The sequence below is a fragment of the Volvox carteri genome, assembly GCF_000143455.1.
Source record: "Volvox carteri f. nagariensis unplaced genomic scaffold VOLCAscaffold_43, whole genome shotgun sequence".
NCBI classification, from domain to species: domain Eukaryota; kingdom Viridiplantae; phylum Chlorophyta; class Chlorophyceae; order Chlamydomonadales; family Volvocaceae; genus Volvox; species Volvox carteri.
Window position 1 is genome coordinate 187,546 of NW_003307586.1, and position 16,818 is coordinate 204,363.

At 53.2% G+C, this 16,818-nt stretch overlaps 1 protein-coding gene across 1 annotated transcript in view; it reads right to left on the reverse strand.

Moving 5' to 3' along the window:
• spl2 (splicing factor 3a, subunit 2) overlaps positions 1–16,757 on the reverse strand; it is a gene marked incomplete at its 3' end in the record, with an annotated part of 46,504 nt that extends 29,747 nt beyond the window's left edge. The window contains exons 1-5 of the mRNA XM_002954479.1: positions 16,432–16,757; positions 16,186–16,341; positions 16,000–16,102; positions 15,270–15,346; positions 14,689–14,936 (exon numbers count right to left, since the gene is read on the reverse strand). Coding sequence (XP_002954525.1) covers positions 14,689–14,936; positions 15,270–15,346; positions 16,000–16,102; positions 16,186–16,341; positions 16,432–16,503 — 656 coding nt within the window. The 5' untranslated portion in view covers positions 16,504–16,757. The remainder of the gene's footprint in view (positions 1–14,688; positions 14,937–15,269; positions 15,347–15,999; positions 16,103–16,185; positions 16,342–16,431) is intronic.
• Positions 16,758–16,818: the final 61 nt, after the last annotated feature.

Here is a 16,818-nt window from a genome sequence, read left to right on the forward strand (position 1 = left end):
CTTCTGTGGAGGAAGGGCCACGGTGCTGGCGTTTCCGGAGGTGGGAGGTGGTGGTGCTGGGAAAAGTAGACCTGGAGAGCTTCACCGGCGCTGCCCGATGGCCCAAGTAACGGCTCTTCCGCCTCAATATATGTTGCTGGGGGATCAGCAGTGGCTTTACGACCGGTCAGCGTGCCGGCCAACGTGCGTTGTCGACCGCTGGAAATTTCTGCACGCGTTTCCTTCGTTCCCCGGCGAGATGCCGCGGTCAGCAGTTAAAAATACAAGCAATATGATGAAGATTATGTATAGGATAGGCCACATGGGACCAATATCTGGTATGCCAAAGTCCACAATTGACCAAGTCAAGTGCTGCGGCAGCTGCAAGTCATCGGTACAGACGCTAGAAATGTAATAATGTATCAGTGATAACCGTCACCGAATTGTGTAGAGGTGGTCGTGACATTCTTTTACAAAGTCAAACACAGAGTTCGAGTCCAGCGCGCGGCCCTACGGGCCGCAATAGAGGCTTCAATCACGTCTTTCGGTCGAATTTTGGTCATTTGGGTCCCGCAGCCGGGGCCTTAAGCCGAATTTCGGCTGCGGGTACTGTGTTACGGACCCGCAGGACCCACCGGATTTGCCGACCTCTGGTGGGAACCTGCATGCCTGGCAAGCCTGGAACGTATATGGTCCCAACGCAACTCTATCGTTCCCTTTGGTCGTTAGTATCTTGCTTTGATTTGAAGTGCTAGGTAGGATGGTGCTTTTAGGCAATCTGGCAGCCCTTGAGCCCTCGGCTCATATTAGGGTGGTTTGCAGGTACGGGGAACGCACCCACGACCGTGTAACAAACAACAATACGCCATATTGTACACATAAATTGCTATAAATGTAGGGCGTGTCTCAAGGTGTTGTTCACGGATGACCGGCCCTATTTGCCTTGTATTGCCACTTACTAGCAGGAGGCGATTTCCTTGATGGTTTACAGGTGGACTCGCCTAATTCCGAACAGGGGGTAATTCCGAACAGGGCTACTTTGAGCGCATAACGAAAGAGATAGCGATCGCGCGCTTATATTCTTAAAGTATATGATTTTTGAAGTGTTCTATGGCCGGCGGACCGTTAGTTTCAGGTCGCTGTGGTTCCGGTGCCCAATCTTGCATGGAGACCCTGATTCACGAGGCACGAATACCACAAGGCGACAGAAGTACCAAAGAGCCATCAGAGCATATTGATATATATTAAAAGTATCCAGAGAGGCCTGTGATCAGCTCTATTTATTAGATCTGATTAGATTTCGCTCGTCCGTCGTCAAGTTTCGCGGAACCTTGCGAAGGCCGGCACGGCGACTAGAAACAGACGCAACACCCCTTTCTTCAACATCCAACAGCTGTTCTTTGTTTATGCATATGTTTTAGAGATTTTCAGACGGCCAAAATGGGCAAAAACAAGCGCGGGTAGCGGGGGTGTTCGGGGCCGGGGACGCGGCCGGGGGCGCGACAGGGGGCACACCCGTGGAGAGCGTGCATCCCAGCCGGCCAGCCCAGTCCCGGTGCTCCGTGGCAAGCGTGCCAGGCGCCCTACAAAGCGGTGGCAGGAGTACGACCAGGAGAATAATTAGGAATGAAGCAGCTGTGCTTAGTTTGACCCTTACCAGGTGGTACTTGCAGGATGCATGCATGAAGACCTCAGCGGACCCAAGCATGTAGATTCTACTGGTCGCATTGGGTGGCTATTAACTCCAGTAATAATTTTGAAGTTTTTCGGTTCTTGTGGAACGTCGTTGCGGGTCGGAACAAGCAGGTTTGGGTCACTTTGCAGGTGTTCGGAATTACCCCGGTTTTCTGAGAGAGGCATTTTTGTATAGGTCTGCGAAGTGAGTGCTACACGACGGGCATTAATGCATAACGCGGTACGGGACTTGGACACCTTGAAGTGTACTACGAGGCGGTCCTACTGCAACAAACACGACCTTGTAAGAGCAAGTGGTGCGTTTTCTATCGCGTTTCGAGTGTTAGTGTTCGGAATTAGGCGAGTCCACCTGTAGTATTTTGGAAATCTGTTAGCATGGTTAAGCAGCCTCTCGCACAAATGTGTCCGGTCGTACTTCGCGAATAAACAGTTCGTACATCGTCCCAAAAAAGTCAGGAGCGAATTTTGCCGCGCAGATGCGCGCGTGCGATTCGCAAAATGCGCCTGTACAAGTGTATATAATTTTTCTTGGCGGATGAGGACCAGGTGCGCCAGCGCGTTGCGCAGGTGGGCATGTTGGCCATAGCCGCACGCTGGACTATTGCGTGGATGCTTTGCAGTAAATAAAAGCACCGAAAGCCAACGTCGTAGCTTGCAACTCTGGGCTCGTGAAACTGCCGCGGAAGATGAAGCGGTCGGCGAAGAATCAGCCATAAGGCGCCTGCTTTCGGTAGCGCAGCGCATAATGCACATTGTTCCGACTAAACTCAAGTTACACTCTTACGAAATAAATAATAACAACGCAGAATTAGGTAAAGAGAAGAATCGCGAAAGTCGTTCAGAACCTTGCAAGTAAAATGGATGCCGCTGAGGGCTTGGAACAGCTTTTCGCAGCGCATTCGGCCGTGCCTGCGTTAGCCGTGTTGCAGCTACTACGGAAGGACTTGAGCCAGCAGCAAGCTCAAATTCTGTTTAAGAACCACCAGCATTGTCTTCAGATGGGAACATGTAGTTTTGGATGGCGCGGGCGAGCAGCGTACGCATTGCGCACAGGTACCGAGGTGCAGCGTCTCAGGATGGATTTCAGCCAACAAAGCCTCAAGAGCTGCTGCACAACCACCGGTGTGTCTTCAGTTGGGCACGTGTAGTCGAGCATCGTATGCATTGCACACAGAAACCAAGGTGCAGCGTCTCTGTAACATCGCCAGCATATCCGGTACGCGGTGGCAGGCTTGCCGAGCACGAAATGAAGGGGGGTCGCATCTCACCATTCAACTAAGCATGCATGTGCTCGGTTGAATGCTCGGTAGCATGCGAGTTTACCTATCAGGATGTTTGTTTGCATATATCCCTCCAAGTGAGAGGGCTAGGACCTATGCTGATGTTCGTTACAAGAAGTGAACTGAGGACTGATGCTACACGTCATGTATACGCGTTGCTTAGCTTGCAACGAGACGCGCCCACGATGAAAGCTTCAGCTACACTCACAATACATTATACTGCTACACTATTCTCTCCAGTCCTACCACATTATATTTCACCGACGTACTTCCGCACCTTCCACATCACCATACGTGCTTTGGAAACGCGGGCAGCTGCTTCACAAGGGCCCCCATCTTTTTGGAAGGTTTATAATTCTAATATAATATTGTGAAATTGCAGTGCATTCGGGCCTGTCGGCGGGCCGTATTCTTGCAATTCTATGACGCGGCCTTTGGGCCATAGGGCCGGTCATCCGTGAACAGCACGTTTGGCAAACGAAGCAAGCCAGGAGCGTTCGGCGGGTTACACAATACTCATATGTAGTTACCGCAAATTATAATTCTCTGCAGAAAACAATTGTTTCGGAAATTATGTCGGTGCGTTGCTGCATGGACAGGGGCGACTGATCATCCGCCATTCCTAAATCGCGCCTATCGAGTCAAGGAATGCGAGCGGAAACGTGCTGGGCAATAGTACTATTGTGCTCGAGGGCTAACGTAACTTCAAAGTGAGCAATTCAGTGTACGGGCCGAAACCTTACTGCCAATGCCGAAATAGTTTCCGTTTTTTGGACCCTTCTGCGAAACCTGCCGGAACCTGCCGGAACCTGCCGAAACCCTGAAAATGCTGTATTTTATGACGTCCATGGTATGCAAACGTTGTTCGTGGGCCCTATGTGCCTTTGCGCCTCATGGGACCTGCTCATGTGTGTCCGAAGGCACTCCGGGGGCACTTTTGCGCGATATGGACGCGCATCTCCTGAAGGCGCCCTTGCTTGGACTCGGTCCGGCAGTACTTGCAGATGATAGTCCAGTTCTTACATTTTGCATTATATTTTTTCTTCTCAAAATGAGCCCAAACGGTCTGATCAGCGGTCCTTCCGCCCTTGTTTTTGACCGAATCTGTGTCTGCACTGACAACGGAAGTTGTCTGAGACATTGATAAGATAAACTCAACATTCGCAGAGTTTCGCAGCCTTGCACAACGCGCCTACACTTTGAAACTATTCAAAGTAGGTTCCGCCGTACGGCGCTAGCCGAAAGGGGCCGAAACTAGTTTCGGCATTTCCGCAGAACCAGGACCTCTTCGCCGGAATCACCGAAACTAGTTTCGGCAGGTTTCCGTTTCGGCAGGTTTCCGTTTCGGCCCGAACACTGGAGCAATTGCTTACAATCCGTACATCTGATGAAAGTTGTGTAAAGTGGGCCAAAATTAAGGAAATTTCCTAGCTTTTCCATAGAAATGAAGGAAATTTCCTAGCCGCTGGCCAATGCATATAAGGGTCTATTGAGGGTCTCTTATGGCATCTCGCCGATGGCATCTCGCCGATGGGTCCTGGTGGGAATGCGTATATCATGCTGAAGGGATAGCAGCCATGTTCAGTATCGGGGGAAATCGGCGTCACTGATTAGGCGGCAAATTGGTGACTTTCATGAGCGGCAAATTGCACATTCATTTCAGCCTTTTAGGTAGCATTGCTGAAGCGGAGATTACAAGACAGACCGATGGCGCTTACCCATAGGAATGTTGGATTGCCAGGAGGGTAGGATCCGGGCTGGAATTGGGGAAGAGCTCTGTCGCAGAATTAGCCTGGATTTTATTCCTGACAAAAGAATTGGTCTGTCGAGGTCTTGAATTGTTCTGGCGGGCTCGCCGGAGGTATTCGAATTGCGCTGTGGAGCCTCGGAATTGGGCTGTGCTGGGCCTGAATTGGCCTGTCCGGGTGTCGAATTGGCCTGGCAGGGTGCCGAATTGGCCTAACAGGGTGTCGAATTAGAATGACAGGGTATCGAATTGAACTGTTCGGGGTGTCAAATTGGCCTTGCAGGGTATCGAATTAGCGTATTCAGGGTGTCGAATTGGCTGTCAAGTTGGCAGGATTGGCTCGGGGAAACTTTGCAAGGGGACCGCTTACAAGTGCCTCATGTGCGTATTGGTTTCGATCCCAGGACATGGAGCAGGAAAACTTGCACACCTGGCTACAGTACTCAGGCAATGTAGGGAGGCAAGCACTCAGGGCCACAATTGCAATACCCAGTCAAGTCAGTCGCCGAGGCCCCACTGTTTTCCTACCACACTTCATCGGCAGTTTGTCCAGTTTATCCCACAATACTCGTATGCATGAAAAGGTTCGGGTGGAAACAATTGCAAATCTCCGATACACCGCTAAACCCAGTACCACGAGCTACAATGAAAACAAATGAAAACGCAGACATCTGTCGAGAAGAATGTGTGCTCCACATGCGTTCTGTGCCTTAATCCATCGAGCTCTCCATTGGGCGGGGCATGGCCCATGAAGTTGCCCCTGGTATTCTGCCCATGCAATCAAACACTGACACAAAACGTTGCACGTCTGGGCCCATGTAAACCATGACACTTCTGTGTGGATTGGCTACCTGCGCTCCCCATGTCAGGGGTCCTCCCTCCTGCTGGTGACTCCCAGATTGTCGACGCACAAACGCCAAACGTTGGGCAGAAAACAGACATGCCACTGCAGTATGGCATCAAACCATGCATAACCCACAGCGGCTTTCAGCAGCAGTACTGCTTGGCCAATGTGGCCAGCCATGTACTCCGTTGCGCATCAAACACCCATCCACGTGTTGCACTCCAGCAAACCATCGGAGACCATATCGTAATACACAGTCACCCCAACACGTGTGTTAGCAGCCGCGGACAAGCATGGGTCCAGGTTGATCCCACCAGGAGTGAACACCTCGTGCACCAGCTCTATGATACTCAGTGGGGTGAACCACTCCGGGCTCTCACTGGAGAGAAACAGGCGCACATTCCCAACCCCTCCGCTTCGAACCATATGGCCTCCTTCACCAAACTCGCTTTCGCTGACATCCATGTCGCCGCTGCGTTGTTACAGCTGTCGTCGCTGCCAGTCATGGTTGTAGTGCCCCGCAGCAAACAGCTCCTGCCTGTGACCTCCAATGCACATTGCTCAACGAGCCGCCCACATAAAGTTGTAAGTTCCTTCAACTACCGCGATTCTGGATGCCTGCCTGAGAGTTTCGGGGCAGACCCTGCAATTGGTCTAAATTGCTCGGTAGAAGGGTTGAAATTGGCACGGGGTCTACACCTGGGACAAGTTGGATTGCCGGGACAGGCCCTTGAGTTGGCCTGACAGGGATACGAATTGGCCTGGCAGGGACATTCGGACAATCAGATTTAGCCTGACAGGGATACGAATAAGCCTGGCGGAGACATTCCGACAGTCAGAATTAGCCTGACAGGGACACGAATTGGCCTGGCAGGGACATTCGGACAGTCAGAATTGGCCTGTTCAGGGTGTCGAATTAGGGAAGCACGGGAATTGTGCGACCGGGGCAGTCAAAAGAATTGCTCTCCCCGACCGTGTGTCCTACCCTTTAGATTGCCCACCAGGAAGGTGGGCAAGCACCTAGATGTTCACAGAGACTTAAATGCTCGCAACAATGGCAGTACGACAGTGCAACATAGCGAACGAGTGCAGCAACGCATAATCTCTCACTCATTCACATTTAACATCTTTTTCCTAGTGTAACGGGTAGAGACAACCAGGAGCCAGCCAAACTACACCCCACCCACCCCAACACACGTGAACCAACCGGACCACATACATCTATCGACCTGAAAGAGGGGAAGACCTGCCCTAGGCACCCACCTACCGCAGGCAAACATATCCTGATGGCAAAGCCCAGCAAATGGGGAACCATCTGATGGTTACCCAACCCGCAAGGACACAAACGAGACCTCAGGTACGGGGCTGTACGTTGCACTCATGGCGGTTGGGATCCTGGTAACGCTACAGCACCGCAAGAGTCTGGAGCTGGCTGAAGTTAATCAGGGCGGGTACATCCCCACCGGCCGACACTATCGCCTGCAGAGCACCACGGTGGAAGCTATGCACAGTTTCTCCGGTGTACAGTTGGGCAGCCCGCAGGTGTAGTCGCAGCTGGGCGGCAAGAGTGTCGTTCTGCAGCGCTTCCCCCCTAAAGCCCTGCTGGTCCACCATCAGTGGGCGGAACAGCGTATCCTGGACGGCACTCCCAGGAGCAGGTACAGAGCGTCCGCGGGATGCAGAAGGCTGGCTCCACGCTGTTGGGGCACAGCAGCACAGGAGGGGCACACAGGTCCGCCGCTGACGGAAGCATAAGGTGGGGCCCCCAACAGGGCTCCAAAACCACAGTAGAGGTAGCAGACAGCCAGGGTACAGCCAGTCTGGCTGAGAAGGGTCGACGAAGTCACCCACCCCTAGCTTCCAATTATCGTGACCTCTCTGGGCAGTCTGCCACACGAGCAGCACACACAGCAAGTCCCGCCAGGTGCACCAGCAATCTCCACCTGGGACCACAAATACAGCACAAGAGCCTGGTACTTGCTGTACGACAGTGGCACAGCTGACACCTCGATGTAACCCGTGGCGACCTGTGACCTCTGGTAGGAAGCGAGGAAATCCTTGACCCAAACACAGTCGCAAAGGTTGCCTTGCCCAGTAGCGACGTTGAAGCGCCCACCCTGGCCTGCATGGCTAAAAAGGCCGCTTAAAACGGACAGGTGAGACTTCACAGCTGCAGGCCCAACTGGGCCACCGCTATGCAAGGGCAGCCACCAAACAGACATATAGACCAGCATGTCATCAGGCATGCAGGTCCACCAGTTCCAGCCACGGCCATGGCGGAAAAACCACCCCAGGAACTTGGCGGTGGCACTATCCTGGCGAGACACCGTAGAGGAAGCCAAGGTCCCCAGGAGCCACTGGTTGGCCTCAGACAGACCCCGTTAAGAATGCTAGAGCTGGTCAACGGTGAACGGGACACTCCAACCAATCTGGACAGGACAGACCAGCAGAAAAGCCCCGCCAGCAGGGCCCCCGGCAGGAATGGTGGTGGCGCATACAGCCACCCAAGAGCCAGGGGAGAAACCCTATGGGAAGAATCCAAGACGCGAGGGTGGGCCTATATTGCCCACACAGTGACAGGAGGCGTCAAACGGAACAACCCACCGAGGGTAGCAGGGAAAGAGACCCGAGGATAGGCCCGGAATGCTGGTCCGGGGAAGCAGACCCCTGAGAAAGCCGAGACCGCTAGCAGGAGGAGAGACCTGTGGAGAGCCAGGTCATGACACTCTGGGAATCGGCTTCCCTTCGATTCCCGGGATTCCCTTCATTGGCGTTCGTTTCGTGCTCATTTCGTGCTCATTTCGGAGTGAAGGGTTGAGGGGCCTTCAGAACATATCGAAGGAGTTCGGCTGAAATGGTCACTTTGCATGCAAAAGCCGTCTAATATCGCTGCCAACACAAAGCGTTGACTGCAAATGTTTATGCCATTAGACCTCATTGAAGTGAGCGAGGACAGGAGCTTGCCACAAGGCTGAAGTTTGAGAAGAAGCTTCTTCTCTGTGAGGGCGCACTGAGGGCACCCTGTCCAGTCTGCTAGGCTCTCTCACTGACGATTGTGACGATGAAATCTTCCAATGTGGTTGGGAGGCACAGGAGCAGACCAACCTTTTCAAGCTGCTCGGGCTGGGTGAGTCACGGGACTGTGTTGACCAGGTCCACATTGCCGGCGGCCACACCATGACTCTGTACTCATCGTCACAGAGCTTTGTTACCTAATAGATATCATGTGGGCCCCGGACTGCCGTACCGGCGTCCTGGACCGCGTCCTGGACCGCGCGCAGTCCAGGACGCAACCACCCAAAAATAGAAAAAAATAGAACAACGAACTTTACATACTTTTAATTATCCTGCTTTGCATTATGAAGGGAATAAAGATATTTATGCAATGACAGTTTGAGCGGCTACGCCAAGAGATGTCCACAGTCAACCCATGAAGACGCCCTGTTTGCTATGATCCAGCTAATTTTTACAATGAGGACGCAGTAAAGATTTTGATGGTATAATTCATTTAGAGTGTTTTGCGGCCGTCGGGGACCTAGCCTTTGAATGTTACTTATGCAACTTAAGCCTCGACAAATTGCGGGAGTACATGCGCCAGCTGGAGAAGGACGGCTCATTTGACACCTACGTGCGAGCAGACAGGCCTGCAATGTTCCAATCCCCGGTGCAGAAGTCTGGACGGCGACGCCGTGCTGCTGCCACAGATGCTGCGGCTGCCAGGGAAGACCGGCAAGGCGCGGCCATGTTACCTGCCAGCCAGGGTGCTGCGCCAGTGCCCCAGGGTGTCGGTGGGGCCTTGGTGGGTGCAGCTGGGATGCCGATGTCGTCCGGCACTGCAGCTGTGATGTCCCCAGTCAGCTTGGGAGGCAGGCAAGGCGCAGCCATGTTACCTGCCAGCCAGGGTGTCGGTGGGGCCTTGGTGGGTGCAGCTGGGATGCCGATGTCGTCCGGCACTGCAGCTGTGATGTCCCCAGTCAGCTTGGGAGGCAGGCAAGGCGCAGCCATGTTACCTGCCAGCCAGGGCAGCCACATGGCAGGTGTGGCGATGGCTGGGACTGCTCACCTATCAGTTGGTCAATTCCTGCAGCTTTTGGTACGCGGGAATGCTGGTGGTGATGGTCAACTTCTGGCGGCCATAGCTGCCCAGCCCCCGGGCCCTCAGTTCACAGCCACGGGGGCGCCCCTGCGGACAAGTACGGTCCCCCTGGTGGAGGATAGAGGTCTACCTAAGAAACCCAACAATGCCTTCACCGAGTTCTGCCGTGAAATGAGGGCAGTTCCAGGACAGCAGGGGCTGCAGCTGGCGGCACTCTCGCGGCTTTGGGCCAGCTTGCCAGACAATGAGCGGAAGAAGTACTTCGATGCATACGAGGTGGCAAAGAGAGTATACGATGCACAAGTGCCCCCGCCACCCAGCAAGAAGCGGAAGAAGGGGGATGGGGGGGGCCCTAAGGGCGGCTGATTACAACCTTGCAGGGGGGCCTTGTTTACTAAATTATTGTTGGCATTGAGCAAGAAGAAGAAGAAGAAGAAGAATCTTGCATTAAATAGATGTGTTTCGCATGTCGCTTGAAATCAACGTGTGTTTTCTGAACACAGGGCGGCTGATTACAACCTTGCAGGGGGGCCTTGTTGACTAAATTGTTGTTGGCATTAAGCAAGCAAAGAAGAAGAAGAAGAAGAACCTTGCATGAAATAGATGTGTTTCGCATGTCGCTTGAATTCAACGTATGTTTTCTGAACACAGACATTCTTATTCAACTTATGTAAGACCGTTTCTGACACCTATCCGTATTTCGGTCCCGCCGGGGCTTCACGCGCCGATTCGCCGCAGCCCATGCATGCATATAATCATAACGCAGCTGTAGGTACGCGCGGCGCATGGGGGAAAGCAGGGGCAGGCGAGATTCCGGGGATACGGACGCGCAGGGGCACCTACTAGATCCAACTCATGCTAGGCAGGTCAGGAACACGTAAGGTCGCATTTCGGTCCCGCCGGGGCTTCGCGCGCCGATTCGCCGCAGCCCATGCATGCATATAATCATAACGCAGCTGTAGGTACGCGCGGCGCATGGGGGAAAGCAGGGGCAGGCGAGATTCCGGGGATACGGACGCGCAGGGGCACCTACTAGATCCAACTCATGCTAGGCAGGTCAGGAACACGTAAGGTCGCATTTCGGTCCCGCCGGGGCTTCGCGCGCCGATTCGCCGCAGCCCATGCATGCATATAATCATAACGCAGCTGTAGGTACGCGCGGCGCATGGGGGAAAGCAGGGGCAGGCGAGATTCCGGGGATACGGACGCGCAGGGGCACCTACTAGATCCAACTCATGCTAGGCAGGTCAGGAACACGTAAGGTCGCATTTCGGTCCCGCCGGGGCTTCGCGCGCCGATTCGCCGCAGCCCATGCATGCATATAATCATAACGCAGCTGTAGGTACGCGCGGCGCATGGGGGAAAGCAGGGGCAGGCGAGATTCCGGGGATACGGACGCGCAGGGGCACCTACTGGAGGTCCTACCCCCCCAAGTAGGGGGGGCGCCCCGTGCCCCGCGCCCCCGGGCCCCGCGCTATTCGTGTCAGCGTGCATGCATAAAGGTTAGGCCACCTCTCCGGCGGGCTGTCCAGACGGGCGACGGCCCCAAGAGACTGCATCGCGACAACGCGGCCTTCGAAGGCCTCATCGACCTGCCCCGTCGCCCATCAGTAGTGTTATTAGTTTCTATTTATCAAAGCTAACTGGTTGGCTTTCGGCTTTCGGCTTGAGACGGTTACTTGGCAGGTAACATGGCCGCGCCTTGACCACTTTCCAACCTTTAAACTTAACCAAACGTATTTCAACGTCGATATTTCAATGCGTTATCTTTCAGATTTCAGAGGACGTGCAAGGGGTCGGGCCGAGGAATTCGGCAAGGCGTCCGGCTCATGACACAAGACAAAATCCATAAGGAGACATAATATATATTGTATAATATAATGTATAATATATGTTTAACCTCCTCCTCGTGGCGCGTTCGGTTGGCGTTCGTTGGCGGTCCGGCGGAGCTCATGTTACTGGACCCTGCAGTACGCTCGTCCCCAGTCCGGGGGCGTGTGCTACCTGCTTCTATCTGTTATTCTGACATGTACGCTAGCTCTTCACCGGCATCAAGGGTTGCAGTCCGATGCTGCTGCACACAAGCATGATAACTAATGTAATGTTTTATTGTTCTTTGTCCTTCTATTTGTTTTCAATGCAGATGTATTTTAGCTCTTGAGTGTTGAGGAGGCAGAGCAGTGTCTTGAAGCTGTTTCAAGCAGCAGCCGGACCTCCGGACCCCATGACCAATGGATGTCGAGCGCTGGACCAGATCACCTAGCAGCAGACCAGAAAGTGAGTTCCTGTCAAGGTTTGTGTTGGTTTTCATGTCAGGGTTACAAATAGGCTGGTTGTGTAACGATGCAAGCCCAACTGAGCATCCCGGGTTACGCCTTTGCTTTGTTACAATGGTATCGAGACGGGGCCGCACGACTTCCGATGAAATCTTCGGGTCGGTGGTTCGATTCTGACAACAAGCAGGTATCGCAGAAAGCGATATCATGGGTAATGGATAAACCAGCGCACAATCCGTGAGGTGGGATGGCTCCAATGCTCGATATAATGGCCGCGGACGTCCATTGCTAAAGGGGGGGCAATGTAACGACGCAAGGCCCAACTGAGCATCCCGGGTTACGCCTTTGCTTTGTTACAGGTTGGGTGCTCATCAAGAATTGCATGGTTTTGCGACATCAAGTTAATTGTGTGCTTCAGTATAGCAACCTGTCCATTTTTACTCCACTAAGCCTATTTGTCTATAACTAATTGACTGACACGTGTCCCGCTGCTGCTGCACTCAACCACCCCTTGGACATGGTGTGGGCGGTGGAAATTGTTCAGGCGCTCAGCAGAGCGCTCGCATGTTTGCCTCAAGGTGCAAAGCGCTCCGTGTCTGTGGTAAATCAATACCAGTTGTTGATAATGCGCTTTACCTCGGCCCCGGCGGTAACTTAGCGTCATGCAATTCCGGAGGCCCAGTCTTCGCCGAGTTTAGGCAGCAACCAGGTCATATGCGTTGAGAGCATAGACCTGCCTTCTAACCTGACCATTGGGATGAAAACACAACAGCACACACTTTTGCACGTTGACAGTGAGACCGAAAGCCTCCGACCACTCCCGCAGTGCCCGTCGTAAGCTCATCAACCGTCTCAGTGACATCGTGAATAGGCTCAGGTCATCAACGTAGAGGGTTAGGGGCATTCGACGACCTTCAACGTTAGGGGTGTCAGGGGCCGCCATGGCATCAGGAAGCGCGTCGTCTAGAGCATCAATGTAATCTGCAAAAACCTCAACAAAAAAACCGAAGAGCGTGGGGCTCATTGGGCAACCCTGCTTAACCCCTTGGGTGGAGGGAAACGCCTTTCCTTTTGCTCCGTTAAGCTGGATTCGCCGGTCAAACACTTTCTCAAAATCAATCTGGCATACAAACAACACTTGTCCCAGAACGTTAACAAAATCCTTACGGCAACGGTCTGTGAGGTGTCGCACCAAGAACAAATTCTGAGTGGTGCCGCACCGAGGCCGAAAGCCACCCTGATACCTCGAACTGCCTAGGGTAGTCCCCAGTCGACCGGATATGTTCCAACAGACACAGCAGATACGGTGCAAGCACCAACTCTTCCTTTTCTCCCACCTTCCTGGTGGCATACTTCCAACACTCAGCAGGGGCCCTTTCAAGTCCTGGGGATTCATTGTTGCCCAGCATTTTTAGCGAAACGATGACCTCTGCCAAGGTAAACGGGACACTGAGGGCCGCAGCAGCAGCGACTCTCTGATTTCGGGCTTAACAGCTCTCACCAGCCCAGCCGCGCGGTATTGTAAGTGAGCACCCATTGACGAGGTCCATCATGCAATCCGCTCTAACCTCGTTAAAAGTGTTGATCTCGTCATGGTACAGTGCATCAAAATAGTCGCGCCAGCTGTTGACGTCACGTATCGGGCAATCAGGTTTCGCCCCCTGGTCGAGTTGCCGCCACAGTGCGCGCGGATCCCCCTTGCACCCCTCAAGAAACGTAGTAAATGCGACACACGATAAGAAGCCATTGCCTCCTTCCTAATCCTCTGGTAGCGTGAGCGCAGGAGTGTAAAGATCTGCAGCGCCTGCTCATCAGCGAGTAACCCCTCGAAAATAAAATTTATTCCTTATGCTGAGCTAGCCCACCGTCCTACATGCGGCATCTTGTCCTTCCGCCGTCGAACGTTCGTCAGAAGTAGAGCCAGAGGCATGTCCTGGACTGAATGATAAGGGATAAAACTGGCTTTTGCGCAGCTGTGTCACATGGATGTCCTTGAAGACGGAGGCGCAGGTAACGTAGGGAAGGCCTGTCCTCCTCCAGATAGGGGAGACATGAAGACCGGCGGGGGGGGCGGTGGAGGAAGCCCAGACGACGAGGACAATACCTGCATTAAGACGGACATCGGCACGCATCACATCGCCTGTATAGGAACACTCGTTTTCAGCCACCTTGTGTAATATTTGTTGTTACCGCGCAAACGCACATCATGCGAGTATTTCGTCACGAGTATGCGTGCACGTACACACATACATGCATAGGGCTTACGTGTAACAATGTTAACAGATGCGCGCACAACACGACCTGTGATACTCAAAACTGCAGGCACCAGCAAATCTGATAAGTCGCAGGCCTCAGTCTCACCATACCCACGGGCGGCTGCGGTAGTCCTTTCGGGTGTGGCTGGCCACCTTGTGAAGTCGGGGCACCGTGCAGCAGCGATGTCATGGGCGGCAGTCCCATAATCCCCGGCGGCGGCATGGAAGGGGACAGCATAGAGGATGGCGGCGGCGATAGCATGACCTGTGATACCATGCCGTGTTCTGCAGCAGAGCAGGTAATAAAAACCCGTCAGAAAGGCACCACCATACGATTGCAATGGCTCCTTGATAACCAGCGGTGAGGGGCATAAACAGTGTGCACATGCATGATGTAAGCCGTATTGATCGTGTGCCAAACTTTAATAGTATGCTTAACGTTATCTGGAAGGGGTAACAAGCCATAGTCCTATGAGCCTCCAAACGACGTGATCATTTGCAAACTTTCAACCATACCCACCTCGTTGTCTTGCAAAATAAAACTGCAGGGAGAAGATCTTGTTGTCGGGGTCCCAATGAGTGAACATCTTGCCATCAGAGCGGTCAACTTCCGAATTGGGTACTTTGAAAGAGATATTTTCGTATGGCTCCGCAGCAAAAATCAGATACTGGAAGGCTTTATCAGCTGTCTCCACACGCTGCTCGTACGCCGACATGAAGCGATGCCGCGGCTTCACGCTCTCCTCAATCTCAGGGTACTCGACCTTAAAAGCAGACGCAGTATGAACGGTGTGTTCAACCAAGGGCGTAAAATGGCGATCAGCAGAACAGGAGTTTCCGCACACTCAAGGATGTATATCGGCGGCCACGTGCTGCCGCCATGACACATGTCTCTGCATCCAACGGCGAAGACCTGGCGCCCTGTAGCCAAGGGCAACTGAAACTTTAAGGTTTCAGTTGCGTACATCAAGCATCATGCCTAACAAAGCCAGGCCGGTGCATGCTGTTTGCCAGCTCACCAAATTGCACTCTGCCCTGCAATCCCCCACCAATGTACCGTGCGGACTGTTCCCGCACTTTACCCATAACAAGCCTACTTGAAAAAGCAGGGAGCGCTGCTGTGTACTGGCATCGTACTGTTTAGTGACGCGGTAACCAGGTCGCCCGATTTTAACTGTAGCATCAGAGCAGCACGAAGATACAAGCCAAGGTACTTGCGTTAGGCTTGCGTTAGACTTGCGTTAGGAGGGACGGGTCCCGTCTCGGATTAGGGTGGTAAAGAGTCAGCTAAACAGATATGCCGCTACGCCTTGCAGCACAGTCGACCTAATTTGGAAGTGCGCAATAGAGCACAATGAAAACGGTGACAAAAGCGCCCGCCTCGGTGAGTACGTCAGGCGCGGCTGCACTGGACCCCCAAACCGGCTTGCGGAACCCACCCTTTTTGTACCTTGCAGGATACATGACTTCCATGCAACTAGATATTGGCTGCACAACGAATCCTGTATCTGGCGCGACATGAGAAACTCAAGTTGATACTTCTAGCTTACAGCGCCCTCCCTTAATGCGGTAGGGAGCCTCTAAATGTCCCGATGATGCTGGAATCCATAACCTTCAGCGTTGTCAGGATCACAGACCCCCCCCCCTATAGCGACGAAGCCCCAAGGCCCAAGTGCGACTCACGCAGCCAGTAGCGGCAATGTACATAGAGCCTTCTGGATAAGAGAACTTTTCATGCCAACAATCAATCCCAAGAAACCCCATCCGTTGCTCAAGAAACTTCTCCGCGGCTTCCGAATTTGCAAAGCAACCAAACAAGCGGCGCACCTGTTTTCCGGATGGGAGCGCGTTTGTGAGGCGCCGGTACTGCTGCCTTTTCCGCCGCCTCTCGTGCTGCACGCTTTGCAAGGTTCTGCTGATGCCGCTTGCCCTGTTGCAGATGGCAACATTGTCAGCCGCATCGCAGCGGAGAGCCAAACCCAGGCATGTACTAATTACCCTCGCAACACCCACTTGTGTGTGAGCCAAATAATTTCCCTCGTTGGTGTGGAGCGTCAAGCATAAACGGCATTCATATTGCCCTAAGTGATTACGCATGAAGTAGGGATCCCTGCTCAGGTCTATGGTCTCGAGCGCCAGCCGTCGAAGGCGCTCACGACGGTCAATGGCCTGCATCATCAAAGTGCCTTTCAATTCCCGAACTCGATCATTCTGCCGCATAAAGCGGAAATGACAATTTAAGCCAAGGCGTCCACCCACCTCATTCTGAGCTGTTGCAGGTCCGCCAGATCCTGGCTTCGCGCCATGATCACGAGCAGAAATGAAGGACATGCTTCAATTATGCTGAGCTCCGAACCAAGGCCAAATGCGCTTCCTGGAAAGGTGGAACGCACTACGATTTTTACGTTGTGCCCTAACGAAAAAGTAAACCTACCCTAAGAGCATTCATGAGCCCTGCATAGGCTAGTAAGGCTTTGAAACGTAACACGGCGCTCCGATTGGGTACGGCGGACGAGCAGCCGCATGAGTTCCCACCCGGATATATACTGGGTAAATGATTGGCAACCGACTGCTGTATCTCGTGCAAACTCGACCCGTAATGTCGAATGTTGTCTGATTTGAGCGACTAGGAAACGTCCTGGTCCT